Raw genomic sequence first — 18,688 nt, forward strand, 5'->3', positions numbered from 1 at the left:
ACTAGATACTTAGAAACCACTTTATGAAATGTTAAAGAGCATACAATTGTAATTGGAATTCAAAGTTTATATGATGAATCTTGGTTTTGAAATGGCCAAGATATCCAAACACAGAGTGAAACAAAGCGATCTTGATAAAAGGTGGGTCCCGCTTTTTATTAGGATTGCTTTGTTTTCGATATCTCAGCCATTTCAAAACCAATTTTCATCAATTAAACTGAATTCCTATTAGAATTATATACTCTTTTATATTTCATGAGAGGTTTCTCATCTTCTAAAAAAAAAATCATCAAAAAACATTGGGAAACTGAAGCCCCATCTTAACCAAACTATACCACCCCTTTAAGGTTCCGTTCTGCTTTCGATCTTCCCCCAGCCAACGTCAGAGACAGGATCAGACAATGAGAAGGAGAGTGGAGAGATCTCCGTTCCTCACAAACCAACCAAGCCTTCCACCCCACCTGTATCCGTGGAAACCCCGAAGAAAGAAAAGGTAAGTCGTTCTGAACGGGAAATAGCCATGTTGTTGTTGTTGCTGTTGTTTTTACTCACACTTTAAACTAGTTAAGTGTAATCAGTAGATGAAGAGATTTGTAAGAAACTCGTTTATGGTTTTCAAGAAAGCTAAGGTAGGTCACAATGTCTCATCATTGTACTTACACTTTCTGAAAACTGATCCTTCCTTTCAGTAGACTGATATTCAAAGAAGTAAATCTTATGAAAAAGAGGGTACAAAAATGAATGTCCTGTAGACATCGAAGAAAGTAAATGTGAGGAAGATATACAATTGCATATGCAGGGATAAATTTCTCGTAAGCCAATGCAAATCCATCAGATTTTGAAGTACAAAGGCATGAGTATGCTTTTTCATCAACATTGGAAATGTTAACCTCTTTTTAAATCCAAATCCAACTTCCAAATCCAGAGATTAGTCTTTGTCAGAGGTTAGAAAGGAGTTAGATATATTCAAAGTCTCTATGCTGGGATTAAGCATTTGTGTACCTGGAGTGCAAATGCACGAAGCCTGAATGAAAACAATTGATGATATGGATGATTGATGAAGGCAACTAGGGCATTGATGGTGATGAAGATGACGACTATGATGATGCTTATACTGATGATGATGATGTTCGTGATGATGGTGGTGATGGTTCAATGATGATGATGACAATGGTGATGGTGATAGTGATGGTGAAATGATGATGATTTAAATTATGGTAAGGAGGATGATGATAGCAGTGATAGTGATGTTGGAAATAATGATGACAGTGGTAATAATGATATAAAGGTGATTCCAGTGATGATGATGGGTGTTATGATGGTGATGATGATGATGATGTTGATGATGATGATGATGATGATGATGATGATGATGGTGATGATGATGGTGATTATAGATGATGATGGTGATTATAGATGATGATGGTGATGATAGTGATGACGATGACGATGATGAAGGCTTCTCTCTGGTTGCCATGCCAACAGACCGGCTGGGACACGTCGGACAGCGAACTGAGCGAGGGTGAGCTGGAGAAGAGACGGAGGGCGCTGCTGGAACAGCTTGCTGAAAATCACTGACGAGGAGGAAGAGGAGGAGGAAGGTTTTATCATTCCCCAGAAAAAATAACACGAGTACTCCAGCAGTTGGTAGCATCTAAGTGAGGTTTGAATCATGTTGATGTAGTTGGCCAGGTTTAGCAACTGCCATACCTGTTTCTTCCCCCCCCCCCACCCCCACACACATACAAACACAAGTATACATATTTGTATATGTATTCTCTTGTATATACACAAATAGACCTGGATGTACACTGTGGGGAGTAAGACAGTTATATGCCCAAATTGCCCTAATGCTGCATTTGCTGATGAAAAGTTGATGCTTGTTTTCATTCTTTGCAAGTGCTTCCACAACTGCCATTTGTTTGTGCTTCAGAAAAAACAACAACAAACAAATGTGTAGAAATGTCACTTTGTGTAAGTGTTTTTACTGCATGCTTGAATGAACAGTTGTATTCCATGAACTATTCCTGATGTTAAGTATTTTGTTTCTGATTCAAATGACTCATGGGTACAATGTACTTGTGCACAGTCTCTGGAAGTCCAATTACAAACAAGACTTTGATGAGATGAATGTAGACATGCAAATTTCACAGTCAGAAGAGTTTATTCCGGGCAGGGTGCTACAAAAAGCCACTTGCCCACCTGCCAGGGACAACTGGCAGTCACTGCTGGGCGAGGGATATGACTGGGAACTTGTCCATTAAAAGAAATAAAGTTGTGGCCCAGATGCTTGTTGGGGCAAGTGACAGGAATATTCTCTTCTTATACCCTGTTCGGACTCAAATCTTCAGCCCTGTACACCATGTTTGCCCTGAACCATATACCTGTGCTTGTGAAAAAAGCCAGTGTTGCTCCCAAGCACAACTAAAAACTGCATATAGCAAGAGTATGAAAGAGGCAGGCAGCACAGAGTCTAATTTACAAGAGTTTTAAATGTTAGATGTGAAATGGTCTATTCTGGTAGCAGTCAAGAACCTATTGATATGGACAGCTGTCTTCTAAGTACTGGATACAAAGATTGTAAAATGCAGTGAATGCAAATTTTCCATGGAATTTTACATGTGCTTTAACCATGTTTTTGAGACCTTTCTCCTTCGTATGCATGAAAGAAATGAACTTGGTGTACCACGTATGTGGTGAGCCCAGTGTGATATTTGTACATAAACAGCGTATTGGGTTTGTACATAACAATTCACAATGTCCTTCCTAAAGGAAATACTTTGAATTTTGGGGTTAGCAGACAAACTTTGCTGCCGATTAATCTGAGAGGGCTACTTTACTGTCGTGTGAGGAATGCGGTTTGCATAGCAACAAGCAATGTCTGGGGATAATGAAATGCGCAACAATTGAGTCACATTAGATTTTTAAGTTTTCAGAGTCATTTACAGAATCAGTGAAACTTGGAAAATCTGTCTTATCAAGTCCTATTAACTCCGGGTTTCGTGGAGTTAGTCGTGAATAGCGTGACAGATGATACGCTTGCAATACCTGCCTGGTCTGTTATGCTTGAACCCAATATCAATTCATAAATGTTTGATGCAGTACTTTGCCTATGGTGGGATGAAAGTAAAGAATACTTATGGTAGTACCAAGCAGGGCAGTAAATTTGTGGCGGAGATACTTTTTGTCATGCAGGGGGTAAAGATAGACACTAGACATAAAGGCTGTTTCTTCTATCAGTCTGTGTCGTATCAATGAGCTGATACGATGTCACAAATTCTTTCTTTTCTTTACCAGTCCCTAGGATGATTATGTTGGCCATGTGTAAAAAGTGCTTTGATATTAAAGACAGCAGAAAATGAATATCTCTGCTTCATGTATTCTAGATGTTTTTGTTCTGTGTGAAAGACACAAGTGTATGTAAATCACCATTTGCTGTTGTGTCAAGACAGTGCTGACATACAGTATTGAAGACTAAATTGCCTAGAGTAAGAGCATTTGGAATATTTTTTTTAGCAAATACCAAGAATGTTTGAAAGCACATTAAAAAAAAAAAACAACAACAACAAACGACTGAATTAACTAGGGGTAGTTCTGGAGGTTGTACTATTTGAGTGCAAATCCATTTAGCAAATTCATTTGGAAAATTGATGCTGTTTTCAGACCTTTTTTCTCCCATCATTGTTGCAGCCATGGCTCTTGGAAGCTTTACAAATGAAGACCAGATTGTGTGTGTGTGTGCGTGTGTGTATACATTGTGTTCTCTTGTGTGTATGCTTGTGTAGACACATACAAGGAGCACCAAGAATTTTAGGCTGTTTTTAACTGTAAAATTTGTGTGTTGTGTGTGTGTTAGATAGTTTTGAGAAGCAAACTCGCAGTCTGTCTTCAGGCTTATGGAAGTAAAGTGAAAATTTGGTTGAAAGGTTCCTCAGAACAGGGGAAATTTTGTCCATCATGTTGGGCATTGTGTCAGATCTTTATTTTTGATAGCGTGTTCATTGCACTTGTATCCCATGTTCAACTCTCCTACAAAATAATGACTCAAAATTGTTTTACAAGTATATACTTACTGTATATCACCACTTCAATGACACACGGCGACCACAAACATACACAAAAGACTTACTCCAAATTTATAACTTAAAGGGTGTGTACAGTTCTGGTCGAGGTGAGGATTTAGCTTTTAACGTTTTGCGAGATATTCAGAAACCACTATATGAGATGTCAAAGAGCATGCAGTTCTAAGGGGTATCAAAAGTTTATTCGATGAAAATCGGTTTTGAAATGGCTGAGATATCCAAAAACAAGGTGAAACAAAGAGATCCTGATAAAGTTGTGGCATGTCGCCTTTTATTATTAGCACCTTTTTGGATATCTCAGCCATGTGAAAACCAATTTTCATCAAATAAACGTTGAATCCTTCTTAAAATTACATGCTCTTTCATATTTCATAAGAGGCTTTTCATTATCTCACTTAGGAATGTTCAAAACATGAATCCCCACCTCAACCAGTACTGTACAGTCCCTTTAATTTTGAAAAACGACGACACACAATTGATGAATGACTCTTAGAAATCATGGAGCACTTTGTAACTTATTGAGATGGATTTTATTCAGTTTTCAGTGAAAACATCTCGTGACATTTCCTCAAGAGTCGTAAGAGTGTCTTCAGCTTTGCATTCATGCAATGCCCTCATATATAAATCTCTATTATCATAATTAGTCAATCTGACAATGCATGGCAATATATATAAAGATCCCAGACGTGTCAATGAATTATTTTTTACAGATTTGATAGCAATGAATATTTTCAAAAGACACAAACAAAATCAAATAATAAAAAAAAAGAACATCTCTTTTTACCAACAAGGCCCATGACAGAATGACATAAATCTTGATGTGGAGCGTCAACAGGCACGGAGAGATATTTTCTCCTTCAAATAAAATAAATTTCTGAATGATACACATCTCAAAATGAAACTTGACAGCAACATACAATATAGGATGAAGCAGTCTTTTTCTTTTCTGCAGGATATGTGCTAAGATCACAAACGTAACCACACATATCTGTTGCATATCACACTAGACACCTAAGCTCAAATAATATTTGGTTCAAATATTTGTTTGTTCCTAAGCTGCATTTTCCAGCCAAAATATAATTGCAACATCAAAGTTATGCTGAGGATTAAATGTTAATCCTTTCTCGACCACCCACACTCCAGACTTTCTTTCATCGAATAAATACAACCAATGGCAATACAGGTAAACTTTTCTGTACAGAGACACACACATACACACACATAAGAAAATCAATATATAAATCATCATCTGAAATGATTGAAGGCAATCTACACAAATCAGAATGCTGGATAAAAACAAACGTGAAGAAAAAAGAAAAAAAATGCATTTCCTTGTGAACATTCCTTTTTTTTTTAGCTTTTTGTTTTGATGAGTGGAATAAAGATTATTTGTAGCTTGCACAATGGTAGCAGTACAGACAGCATTTCAGTGCCTAGACACACACATAAAGAACAAACAATCGAAAAACTAAGATAGACAAGATATAAAACATCTTTGTGAGCAATAATTAAATATACACTCCGATTACTAACTGCAAATGCATTCTTTCACTGATTCCCATTAACCCCCCCCCCCCCCCCCCGAAAAAAGGACAAACATACAAAAACTGTAATTCAGTCTTGTGCAGCTTTCTTAATAGAATACCAAAGTGGTGATGTCACAGTCCTTTGTTATACATGTAATTTGGGTCGGAACCAGGTGCAAGCATGGTTAGCAACAATAGTGTTAATGGATATTTGGGCCAGGTGAGGTTGTTTAGAATCAGTTTCCATGGCGATGAATGACTACGACATCACACTTTGGTACTATAATTGTAAGGGTTGAAACCATGTGAGAGGAGACATGAACAAAAATCAATTGGGGTGAAATTTGACAGGAGAGGTTTCGGCGAGACGGACAAAACTGAATGGGAATTCATGAATATACACTGTATGTCAAAGTGGATATGGTAATCTCGACACTGCCATTTCATTTCATAATTTACACATGGAACTATATGTTTTCCTCCTCCCATGAGAACCTATGCACAGCTTATCCTATCTCTCTCCGACAACAAAACATAAACACACACACAAACGGGCACAACCAAACACTCATATTCACACACACCTCTACGTTAGCGCCTTCCCAATCATGCTGAAGACTGATTATAATTTGTATGTCTGCATTATTTTTGATATTCCCCCATGTAGCAACAACTCCAAATTACTTTTGAATATGTCTACATGTACCTCTCCTATTTTTGTTTTCCAATCATTTCTGCAAGAACTAAGGTCTTTACATGTCCACTGTTATCTCCCACAAGTTTTTGTCGGAAGTTGCTGAAATAAAAGCTTTCCTTGTTTGAAGATTTGAAACACAATATATTCGTCAATATGACCAACAATATGACCCAAATCACAATCATAATGGTGATAGTAACATGCCTTGAGATTGGAGCCTTCCAAGTACTGAATAAAAGAAAAAAAAAATAATCACCAACTAAAGACAAACAGAGAAGAAAAGATAAATGTGCTAAAAAGCCAAAACAAATGCCACTATGCCATAATGGATCAAATTCCACAACAAGCTGAAAGTACTGCTTTGATTTACATATATTGTACAAATATCGTCCATGGGACACATGGTTAGTCCAATAGAAAGAGACATGCAAGCCTAAAACATGAGTAATAGTTGACATCAAATATGCGAACCGGATTAAACAGTTTGCCGGGGGCCCGTTCACGAATTGTAAGCCCTCCTTATCATCAAATATCAAGATACTATCAATCACTTGTCATAGTTGAATACTTATCGTTCAATTAAATATCTATCCACATACAGGCTGGGAAAAACAGATATACACATTTGCAAAATGCCAAGTACAATCGATATATGCATAGCTCATACTCAGAACAATATTACTCTTGAATTTCTCATACAAGTGCCCCTATCTACTTGTAGGCTTAACATATAAACATATAGTTTGAAATGATATACCTAACGATTCAAACGTATCTCTCTCTGTTGGAAATGAACATGAAGGTATATAAATATATGAATCTCTTTCTACTTTCTCACTGTTTTCAACTTTAGTGTATTCCAGGCTCACCTTTACATTGCAGCGACTTGTAATTTGATATTCAGTAGGATATGTATTCTTTATCCTTTGAAGATGAAGATGGATAGATTGGGATTTTTTTGTATCGTATCAATTAGCAGATGATTATATTTACAACCACGTGGCTCAGAGAGTAATACTCGCCAAGGTACTAATTTTCTCACTTCATTTTTTGTTCTTGGTCTGATGTGAAACAACAAAATTGCATAAAACAAGTCAAGCACCAGGAATGAAAACAAAACAATCAAAACAAAAACAAAAACAATACTCAAATTGTCTTCATAATCCAAAAAACTCCAGTAAATTATGATTTTAGACCATTGACACAAATGGAATATCTTGGTGCTTTTTATCTGGCACCACAACTTAAAAAAAAAAAGAAGAAGAAGAAAGTAGACAAAAAACAACAACAAAGCAGTAATGATGTCTCCAAAGCATAGAGGGGCTTTTGCTTACATAAACAAAAACTGACACATGCTTCATCATATTACATTCATCGAACTACATTTGTGTCAGTTTGACTGATTCTATGCCAAACTGCTGTCAAATGCTATAAAACAGATCTTTTTTTCTTCTTCCACAAGCATTTAAGCTTGGGAAGAACTAAGTACATGTAGGTGTCGGATTTTCCCGTTTTTTGTGTGAGCAAAACAATATGTGCTTCACAGAGTCCCCACTCCACACAGAAACACAAAACAAAGAAACCATACAAACACACAGATGTATGCTAACAGTTTGTCTACGATGTAAAGCCACCAAAAGCAGAATGGAACAAGCTTTTAAGAGAGGAGACGTGATATACTTTTAGTTAATGCCAGTATTGAACACCCTAGACATGACATGAAAATATATAAAAAACAACAAACAAAGAGGAGGAAAGAAATAAGGCAATAAGTTCAGTTAATTTGTTCAACACCTTCAATAAATATTCTATTCTGAACCTAGCAGACCATTCACCATCAACTTTGCCTGCTTCAATGACCCCCATCAAAAGTGGGACTGCCGGGCCTTCAAATATAAAACTAAACAGAAATGAGCCCACAGAGTGTTTATGAAGGGAATGCTAGTAACATGGCTCTGGAAAATTTTCAACACACATGCTGCTATGGCTAATAGCTTCGAAATACTGTGCATAATATTATATTAGGACATATTGTCTGTGACCATTATAGTTAGATATATTTTGGTCTATGTTTCAGTTTCTCGTTTGATATACAGTTTTTTAGTATACACTGGAAAGAAGTTGTAGGGTCAATACAAACTACTGATTCAGTGTCTACATTGTAAAAGCACTGCTTCTGTTAGCGCTGACTAATTCGATAAATGTAACTGTATATATCCTGCAATAATCATGGAGGTTTATATCGTAATGAAACACTGATACGGTATTTCAGGTCATTCGTGATTGGCCAACACGCACACGCAATTAGATCTCTTCGGAGCGAGGGCACCGCCGGTCCCACTTCGTCCGCTTCGGGGGAAACCCAATCCGCAGAGAAACGCAAGACAGCGGTCCTCGCTATTGCAGTCACATGATCATCTGCTACCCATAATGCATCAGGCTGGAGAAACAGGGCGTGTCTTCCACAAAGGGCATCTGCTCCACTACCACACAACATCTTCTGGGCTCCGTCTTCTTCGAGGCCCGGGTGAGCTTGAACACCATCTTTGAGAGGTCTTGTGGCAAAGATAGATTTTTTTCCCCCCCACACCTCCTTTCTCCCAACATCACAGCCATCTTCGACGAGGCACATGGACGTGTATCCTTTCGATCTGTGCTGGTAGTCGAGAGAGGTGGGCGAGGTCGCTGCGACGGGCCCAGCAAAAGAAGATGAGGAAGAGGGCGGTGGAAGGGAACGAAGTCTCTCCGGTCAGACCTCAGTCGATGCCGAAGGTGCTTGTCTCTTCCACAGCGATGACCAGTTTCTCCAGGAGCATGGCGTATGTTGGGTAGGCGGGCAGATCCAGCCGGTTGAAGCAAGTGTGCGCCCTGTGAAATCGATGATGCAGATTTGGTAAAGTCAGGTATGGCATACCCTTCACATTAAACTTTTCCACAAGATAAGTGAGTGGAAATAAGGGTGATTGGTGTATTGACAACTAACAGAAAGTCAATCTGATTTGCATAATTTCCATGAATTATTTCAATCATATGTATGAAGACAAAACAACTTTATACCTTAAAAGTAATATCGATAGAGAAACAGATACAGATATATAGATAGATATATAGATAGATAAATAGAGATAAAAAAGATATAGATTTATAATATACACATAGATAAAGAGAGATATACATGTGTATAGAGAGACAAAGATAGAGAAAGGGGCTCCGTGACCCACCTTGGGAGACTCGAGTTTTTCCCCCACTTCTCGATGCAGAACTTGCGCGGCCCGTTGCTGCCCCTCAGCGCCGCGAAGCCCTCGTAGGGGATGCTGGACGTCCCCGTGACAAACTGGAGCAGTCGCAGCCGCCTCTCGTTGTCAAAGCGCTCCACGGCCATCCAGAACCAGTTGATGACGTGGTGCTTGTCGTGGTAACCTGACGTGAGCAAGATCATCAACAGATGATGACAGGCACATCACTATATTTGCACTTCAAGACTTAAGTCAAATAGAAATATTACAGCTTGTCCAGACATTAAGTACATAACTTTCATTGTGACACTGATGTCTGTCATAAAAACAAAAATTGAGTTAAACACAACGTCATTCTCCTACACAGTCTGCTGAAAACTTTGCTCTAAACCCCTGAAAGTCTCCTCCTTTCCAGACAATAAACAACGGAGAGTGCAGTATTCATCTTGACTCTGATGTCTTCTTTTCATTTTTCATCTTATACTCCTTACAATGTAGTACTTTAAAGCGGAATTTTTTCCAAGAGAAATTATACACGCTCAGTCGGGTAAAATGAATTTTGCCTGTTTTGAATTCCATGGAATCAAAGAGATTAAATACTATTATGTAATCAAGCAAACTTATATGCATGCTTTTATTTTTGTACTAGTTTCATATCATGCAAAATGCACAAAAACTTCCACTTTTACAGCGATACACACATACTGTCTGTCAAGTATCATAAAAAAAAATCTTCAAACATCTATTAAGTGACCGCATCTTGCAAGCCCATTCATCTGCGTCTTGGCAGCAAGCTCAGATTTGACATAGAACAATTATCATACAATAAATACAAAGTAAGCCTATTCCCTGTGGTAAACAAGTGGGGGGGGGGGAGAGAAATTAACCAGAATATGATTATTTTTCTTCTTTAAACAAGGGTTTTTTTAAGAACGTCTCAACAAACTTACCTCCTCTGTACTCTGTGTTCCTCCTCCAATCGGCAACATCAATCTCAGCCGTTCCAGCAATCACTAACTCCAGCTCTCTTGCATCAAACACCGATACCAGTCTGGAATCAACAACCTGAGCAGGAAAGAAAAAACATGGCATTTTACAAACTACCATTACTACTAGTTTTCCTTCAATACAAACAATAACACCTGTACAAAATCTGGCAATTTCTTTAAGTAAATTGCTGCTGTTTACTGTCAGCAATTATTTGTCTTCCTTTCATTGCTAAAGCATTTCAAAACTTCTAATTTTACAGCATTTCATTAAAATATCTGGGTGTAGGGCTAGCCATACCTCTTCACTACAGTACCACATTTTTCTGCATTCATTAGGATTTGCTTATCAATGGGAGAGTCCCTATTTTCACTAAAAAAATTGTGTAAAATTTGAAATGATAATATAGTGACTTCTGCACAGAAGCTGATCAGTTGAATCCAAAATCCACAACTGGGCCATGCAGCTACATCTCAAAACTACACATCAGCACACTGCCCCATTAACAAGTTGAGTGCACGCTATTTAGAGAAGGGAGCCCTCTAGTGTCCTACCTCATAGAAGCCCCTGACGAGGGAGTCGGTCTGCTCCGACACGCCCCTCTCGATGCGCCAGCGCACCATCTTCTCGATGTACTCCTTCTTGTTCTTTTCCGTCACGGCGATGTTCTTCCCGTTCGGTTTCAGTTCCCTCTCAGTCAGCTGTGGTGGAAAAAAAAAGATCCATTTTCATTTTCCAAGGTAATTCATGCAGAATTGATATCTTTACGTAGCACTTTTGTATAATGTTGGGCACCTCCAAACACCTTAACCCACTGAGGTTGAGCTGATTTTGCTTTAACATGCATTTTCCATACACACCTGCCCAAGTATACTTCGGACAAGTCTTCAACGGGTTAAAGGATATACCTGGCTTTAGGGAAAACCTACTTGTTGGGTCAAAAGGAGAAGGTCACCCAAGAACAAATTCTTCTTTTCACAACAAGAAATATTTATGGAAAAGCAGATTAAAATGTAGAACAAAAAACTATGCCAAGAAGATTGCCAGTAGATAAACAAAGTATGACATTAGATGGGCACAACCAAAATGGTTCTCTGTGGCATGTAACTTGAGACACATTCCCCCAGTGTGCTTGGGCCTGACCTTTGGCATATATTCAGCAGTTGAAGGTACTATTCGAAATTAAAGAATTTCATTTGTTTGTTTTTTTTCCTACTATCTTTCTCTGCATACATACTCTTTTTTTTGTGTGCAAACAATGCATCATGGTTCACTCTCATACAGTGGCGCATTAAGTGCAAGTTCTTTACAGATGGTATCATACATTTAACATGCTTGCAGATGAGATGATGATAGGGAGGGGATAGCTGAGGTTGGGGAGTAATTTTTTTGTCATCGCACCTGACCAAAGACCTCCTCGTCGGCGGTGAAGGTGAGGTCGAGGACGTCGGTGATGTCGTTGTCCTTGACCCAGAGCAGGCTGTTGTAGAACTCGCTGTCCAGGGACTCCAGGTCCGACAGGTTGCACAGCTGCCGCAGCAGGGCCTTGTAGAAGGGCCGCGTGAAGAAGGCGTCCAGCAGGAAGTGGTGGATGATGGCCAGTCCGATCACGCGGCCGCAGAACCGGAACCTGAACGACAGCAAACGAATCCAGACAGTCATCGAGAGGAAAGTCCTTGTGATGTGTCTCGACAGTAAACCCTCACTCACCAAAACAGTAACATTAGGCATGGTCATACTCTGCGAAGCTACATGTAGTTTCACTAGATGGTATTTTCCTTCACGTAGTTTGGGCAGTGTGACTGCAAATTTCTAGAGAACTACCCGCAAAACTTTCTGTGAAACTTTTTGAGTGATGAAACCAACATTTTTCCTCTCTGCAAACAATACATTGGACACTTTACAAACAATCTGGTATCAAAATCTTTTGTGATTTACTTTGACCATTCAGGCAATCAGGAATGGCATCGCATTTAATCATGCAACAAGAAAACAATCGCAGACATGATAGAAAGATCCACCATAGGAGGATAATGAAAACATGGAAATAATGTATAATTTGTGTCCTTTTGTCACAAAAAGTTACCGTAACAACAAAACAGACACACTTACAATGGGGTAACCACACGGAATCGACGATGCTTTCATCTGTTAAAGACAACATATCAATTATGCTTGATGACATGACATGCACAGCCTAAAAAAGATGAAAGATGACACTTACCATTCAAGGTAATTGTCCACAAAGGCAGACATGGGACTGATCTGGACTGTGTAGGTGTCTATGGCTGAGTACTCAAAGAGGCCGTAGTAAGGGTTGAAGAGTTCTCTCGACAGGAGGAAGAAGAACTCGCGAGACGGACCGCCATAGTCGAGACTGGTAGGTAAGGAGATGGGGATGAAAAAATAATGATGAAATTAATATCAGACGTTTCTTTTGTCTGGAAATAAATGCCAGAGATTCACTTACTTTTGTAGAACAGAATGTAAGAATGTAGAACATCTTCTTAGATGTGAGTGTGTGTGTGGGGGGGGGGGGGGGGAGGGGGGGTGCATGTGTGTGGGGGGTGTGTGTGTGCTTTACTATTAAAACGGAAGATCTTAAATGCTTATGAGCAAGCTACAATGGATTCCATGGCTCTAACTTTTCTCTGAAGGATTGAATATCCTACCGGTAGATGAGTGCAATCAATGGCCCCCTTGGGGGTTTGGGATGGGGTGGGGGGTTAGGGTAAGGGGAATAGGAACTCACCCTTCCTCGCCTGCAAAGCAGATGAAGAGCTTGCACTTCTGGATGTCCTTCTTGTTGATAGCCATGATCTTTCCGAAGGCATCCTCTAGTAGGTGGTCTCTTCTGATGGTCAGCCTGGATGACAGGAGGAGGAGGAGGAGGAGAAGAGAATATAATCATTAATTGATTCTGCCAAGGAGGTCATGTTTTTGCCGGCATTGGTTTGTTTTTCTCTGTCTGCATGTTTGTCTGTCCGTTTGCAAAATAATCAAACAGTTGTAAATAAATGGATTTGGATGAAATTTATTGGGAGAGGTGATGATGACACAAGGAACAGATGATTTAATTCTGGTAGTGATCTGGATCACAGCCTGGATTCAGTGCTCTACTAACACACGATATCATCATCATCATCATCATTTATTTAGCATCTAGAATGATACAATGCAAAGAGCTAGTTAAATGCCCAATAAAGCGAGGTATATGATGTCAATGTCCACCGAGTCAAAGAAAAAGCGCATGCTTACTTCAGTTTGGTTGGTCCCTGGCCGAACCCCTTGGCCTCCAGCTTTCTGTAGAAGTTTCTCAGCTTGGCGTCAAAGTCTCGCCTGTAAGGTGCCGGCGCTCTTGCATTTGCTCTTCCCACCACTGCGGCGAATTGAGAATGAAAGCAATATTTGAAATAATGATGATGATGATTCAATGTATATGATGATAGGAATGTGATTACTGTCATCATTGTAATGATGACGACGACTATCATCATCATCACCACAACATCATTGTCATCGCTATCATCACCATCATCATTATCATCATCATCATCATAATCATCATACAGTCTTATTTAATCAGAGTAACATATATTTGATAGGAAAACTTAAAATCTACACAATAATGCTAGGAGACTCGAACACCATAATTGAATTTCCTTTTGGCATATACTGTACATACACAGTATGTATAATGAGTTCCATACCAAGACATTACTTCATATACCTAAAAGACAGACAACCCTTGCACTTTTCACAAAGTCCAAGCTCAACAGAAATTTATGAAGATAAACAAACTTCTTTGATATAAAGTTTCTCAAAAATATTTCATCCCCTGCAGAATGTATCCGCATCCTTCAGAAGTGCAGTCAAACACATTAGAATCTGTGTGAGTACTTACCCGGCGATGAGTGCGGGGAATGCTGCGGCGAGTTCTGCGGTGACATGGCCTGGGCTAACGTTGACCTCAGCGCTCCGCCCTGCTGCATGTTTGGCATGTAGCTCATGATGTTCTCCTCAAACAGACTGAGGGAAGAGAATCAGGACAGAGAAACAAATCATGCAGGATAGAGCTTCGAGCCCTGGGAAGCAGAACATTCATTTTACAGGACAAGAAGCACATTTTGGAATTATGAACCTCATTTTGTTTTCAGATTAACAAACCTGCAGAATAACAAACCTTCAGAATAACAAACCTTAAGAATGACAAAACCTCAGGAATAACAAACTGTAAGCATTTGAGGCAGTGATCTTACCTAAGAAGCATGATCAGCTCCATGTCATTAGAAAGGTTCTCCAGTGCCTCTATTCCATCTGTTCTGATCTGGATCAACTTGTCTCTGCAATGTGACAAAAAATTTCCAAGATCATTAACCACACATCAGGGCAGAATTAAAAAAAAAAATGTATATATGATTAGCTGGTAATCATACTGCTAGAGATATCCGAGAAGTTTTGATTTGAATGTTATCTGCATTTTACTAACCTTTCTCTACAAGAAAAACAAAATTAGATATACATAATCCGCTGTTGTTAATTCCTGTATTTCAAGGACATATATACATTTCAACATTAAACTGATATGTACAATATACAAATTAGAAAGAACTTATTTCTAACTTTGTAATATTGCAGGTCAAATACAGAAATGCGAACATTTTGATCTAACGCAGTACCCTTCATTTGAAATTATTTATACCCAAAGCTCCTTTGATCCTTCCTGAGGATATATGAAATAGATTTTCCTCTAATTACAAATTATCTTGAAAATGGCAAGAACATGCTTGACATGCTTGCCAATAACAACAGAAATATTTCAGAATGTTGTGGGTAGACCCTTTTCAGGGCCACATACTGGATGTACATACCCAAGAAAGAATATGTAGTGCATCGCTAAGCCTTCTTCACCCAAATTATTGACAATCCCCCCCCCCCTCCCTCCACCAAGCAAGAAAGCGAGAGGGAGAGAAAGGAAAATGAATAAAAATAGGGAAAATTATTGATCATACCAGCTACTAACTTTACAGCAGTGTATAGCCCACAACAGGCTCACTTTCTAAGATATACCAGCATTAATTCGCAAATGAGGGTGACACATGTGGGTACGATTTCCTCTTCAGTGGCCTAGATAATTGAAGCATCCCAGGAAATTTGCCACAAGTGCCTATTTCTGACCAAACTTTTAAAATCCTTGCGGAAGGAGTACTCAATGAGCTACAGCACAACACGGGCTGTACAGTCAGCAGACCGCAACAACGCCAGAATCGGAAATCGGCATTCTGAAAGGAGCGAGTCGCATTATCAAGAAGTAGTAAAAAAAAAAAAAAGACTTCTTGAAGGAAATGAATAAATGGATGACTCCGGATGTGATTCATGGCTTGTTTGACGGACAGACGGACGGGGGTTTTGGACTCACTTGAGCTTCTGATTGTTCCCTAGCGCAGGTTGCCGCTCGATGAGGATGTCCATGATGTTAGGCTGCCTCAGGAAAGCCACGACTTTTTCGTTGTACGCTGGTGATACAAAGAGCACATGGACATGACTATGAGCCTAAGTGCATAAATTAAAAGTTATTGATGTTACAGCTTTAAAATGTTAAAGTCATAACCTGACAGGTAAAATAATGTGATTTTCCTTTATACTTCTGCGCGTGACTTGAAATGAATTTCTCTTACTAGCAATCTTTACTAAAGGCATTTACTGCTCTCTATGTTCATACATGTAGTTCACTATCGCTCACTGAGAAATTTGTTATCATTAAAGAGACATCCAAGAGAGGGGCCGGCACTTACCCATCGGAACCTCTTCGGATCTTGAGGAACCACCGCGTAGGGTTTCGACGGGTCTGGGCACGACAGGCGGAGGTCCACTCTGTCGGCTGCTGCTTCTCGAGTTGTGCGCTGCTTGCTGTGAAGAGGAACATACAAAACATTGGATAATCAAAAAAGATGATGATAATAATGATGATGATGATGCTGCTGATGATGATGATATGATGATGATGACGATGATGATGATGATGATGATGATGATGATGATGATGATGATAAGGAGGAGGAGTGTTTAAGTTAGGATGATGATGATGATGATGGTATTGACTACGATGATAATAATGACGACTACGAGAGAAATATTTGATAGGAAGAATTTGAATCCAAACAGCAATACCACGAGATCCTGACAACATAATTTGATTTCCTCTTGGCAAAGTGAAACTGCTACAACTTACAGCAAAAAGTCTGCAAAGGTGGGTGCATGTCTCATCACACAAATGATATGAAGTGGCAACATAATGGGGGGGGGGGCATATAGAAGAAATCAAATATGTTTGACTCATATATCATATCAAAGGAGTACCAGTGATTACAAGAAGTTTACATTTTATATGCCCCCTCCATAATTATGGCAACTTGGGCAGTCATCTAAGGGTCAAACTTTTGTTGACCCAATGCCAATATCATTTGTGCTGGCTCAAGATGCCTGCCAGCTATGTCATTCATGAGATGATCACTTTGTTCGTTTGCTTGTTTTACATAAAAGAAATCAAACTCACGATGGCGTATGTGCTGTTCTGCAGCTCGTCCTCGCCCTCGCTCCTGCTCCTGATCCTGCCCCTAGGGGGCGCCAGCATGGCTCCCGACGTGTCCACCATGTTGACTGGAAGACGCGGATCGATGAAGCTTGTGCTGCGATTGTTGTGGTCGATGAAGAAGTCCTGCATGGAGCGTGTTTGGAGAGAAAGAAACACCTTGATAAATCTGTTGAGTGCAAATGCATTTTGAATTTGAATATGCATGAGTTACATATACATTATGCATAACTTTACTCATACATATGCACGAATATGTGTGTGATCTATCACCACAAAAGCCTGAGACAGTCACCACACACAAATTTTGTGAGTTTGGTATTTCAACATTTTCAGGAATCCAAGTGTTCAATATTACATACACCCTTGTAACTAATCTGGGCAAAATCACTCAATACAGGAACCATATGAAAGCCGGATGAGAGATGTACAAGTATTGATTTTGTTAGAAAATGGATTTCAAAAAGTGAAATGAAGACAAAGACAGCCCTGTCTGTAGGATATCTGGCATTTATAGAAAATAGGTTAATAAAAACTATCATACGTGTAGTAACATACTACATGAAAAACAAAACGGTTTAAAATCTGACATCAATTTCAGAATATGACTACCAGGATACAAGCGGTAGACTCGCACACAGCTCGCTCAGCTCCATTCACAGGTCGCTACACACTCGCTGAGACTGTGCACATCCACAAATTATTGCGAGCTGCCTTTGCAAAAGGCTAACACTTGTTCGATCTATACCCACTCAACGCTAGCGGGCGGCAGCCACTTTCGTTTCACCAGCGGCCGTGTAAAATCAGGAGAGTTGATCATCTTTTGGAGTGTAGGATCTTTGCTACTACTACAACTACTACTTCTACTCCTTCTACTTCAACTACTGCTACTACTAAGACTACTGTGGATGGTGAAAATGATAAGAAGACATTTTTCTTTTTTTCTAACCTTTCCAGATTTGTCCTTCTTCGTCTCCCATCCTCGTGGAAGCTCGGCCGTGCTGTCGGCGAAAGTGTTCAGGAGCGCCACCAGGTCGCGGTTGTGCTGGTAGTCGGCAAACTTGTTGGGGTCGCGCCGTATCCTGTTCACCATGTGCTTCACCGACGAGTTCTTCTGGAAGTTGTTTTTGGCGTCCTGTGGAGTTGTCATCAAGTGGCAAAAAAATTGTCAACATTTGGTCTGCAGCCTCTTAACAAGCAAACCTGCCTATACTTGGATGCTTTATGATGTGCCCATATGTACAGCATATACACATTGTATGTATGAATGCACATACTGGACTATATCTTGCAAACTGTAATATCATGCCCGACACTTTGACGATTTCACATTTGATTTTGCAAAAGCATTTGATGCATATACCCTTATGTTTTATTATGCACAGTGCTGTTTTTCATGACATCCTCTGAGGTGAAGGTGGAGGAAAAAAAATAAAGCATTAAATGATGGGAGAGTAGAAGAATTGACAAGAAAGAATGACCACAAACAACCAGGATAGAGGGATGAACAGACAGACAAATTATATATATCCATGAACAAGTATATTTACATAGGAGGAACAATGGGC

The 18,688-nt window shown here is 39.5% G+C and overlaps 2 protein-coding genes across 2 annotated transcripts in view; one reads left to right on the forward strand and one right to left on the reverse strand.

Annotated features, from left to right (window-relative positions):
• The window catches only part of LOC140243872 (pre-mRNA-processing factor 40 homolog A-like), a 32,257-nt gene extending 28,894 nt beyond the window's left edge, over positions 1-3,363 (forward strand). Inside the window, exons 24-25 of the mRNA XM_072323545.1 lie at positions 377-493; positions 1,486-3,363. Coding sequence (XP_072179646.1) covers positions 377-493; positions 1,486-1,578 — 210 coding nt within the window. The 3' untranslated portion in view covers positions 1,579-3,363. The remainder of the gene's footprint in view (positions 1-376; positions 494-1,485) is intronic.
• Positions 3,364-5,669: 2,306 nt separating this feature from the next.
• The window catches only part of LOC140243740 (E3 ubiquitin-protein ligase HECW2-like), a 161,455-nt gene continuing 148,436 nt past the window's right edge, over positions 5,670-18,688 (reverse strand). Inside the window, exons 14-27 of the mRNA XM_072323405.1 lie at positions 18,070-18,255; positions 17,085-17,246; positions 16,324-16,438; positions 15,948-16,044; positions 14,788-14,871; positions 14,433-14,557; positions 13,787-13,907; positions 13,281-13,394; positions 12,753-12,905; positions 11,930-12,158; positions 11,083-11,229; positions 10,492-10,606; positions 9,527-9,725; positions 5,670-9,173 (exon numbers count right to left, since the gene is read on the reverse strand). Of these exons, the coding sequence (XP_072179506.1) occupies positions 9,062-9,173; positions 9,527-9,725; positions 10,492-10,606; positions 11,083-11,229; positions 11,930-12,158; positions 12,753-12,905; positions 13,281-13,394; positions 13,787-13,907; positions 14,433-14,557; positions 14,788-14,871; positions 15,948-16,044; positions 16,324-16,438; positions 17,085-17,246; positions 18,070-18,255 (1,959 nt within the window). The 3' untranslated portion in view covers positions 5,670-9,061. The remainder of the gene's footprint in view (positions 9,174-9,526; positions 9,726-10,491; positions 10,607-11,082; positions 11,230-11,929; positions 12,159-12,752; positions 12,906-13,280; positions 13,395-13,786; positions 13,908-14,432; positions 14,558-14,787; positions 14,872-15,947; positions 16,045-16,323; positions 16,439-17,084; positions 17,247-18,069; positions 18,256-18,688) is intronic.

Source organism: Diadema setosum, chromosome 20 (genome assembly GCF_964275005.1).
Source record: "Diadema setosum chromosome 20, eeDiaSeto1, whole genome shotgun sequence".
NCBI classification, from domain to species: Eukaryota; Metazoa; Echinodermata; class Echinoidea; order Diadematoida; family Diadematidae; genus Diadema; species Diadema setosum.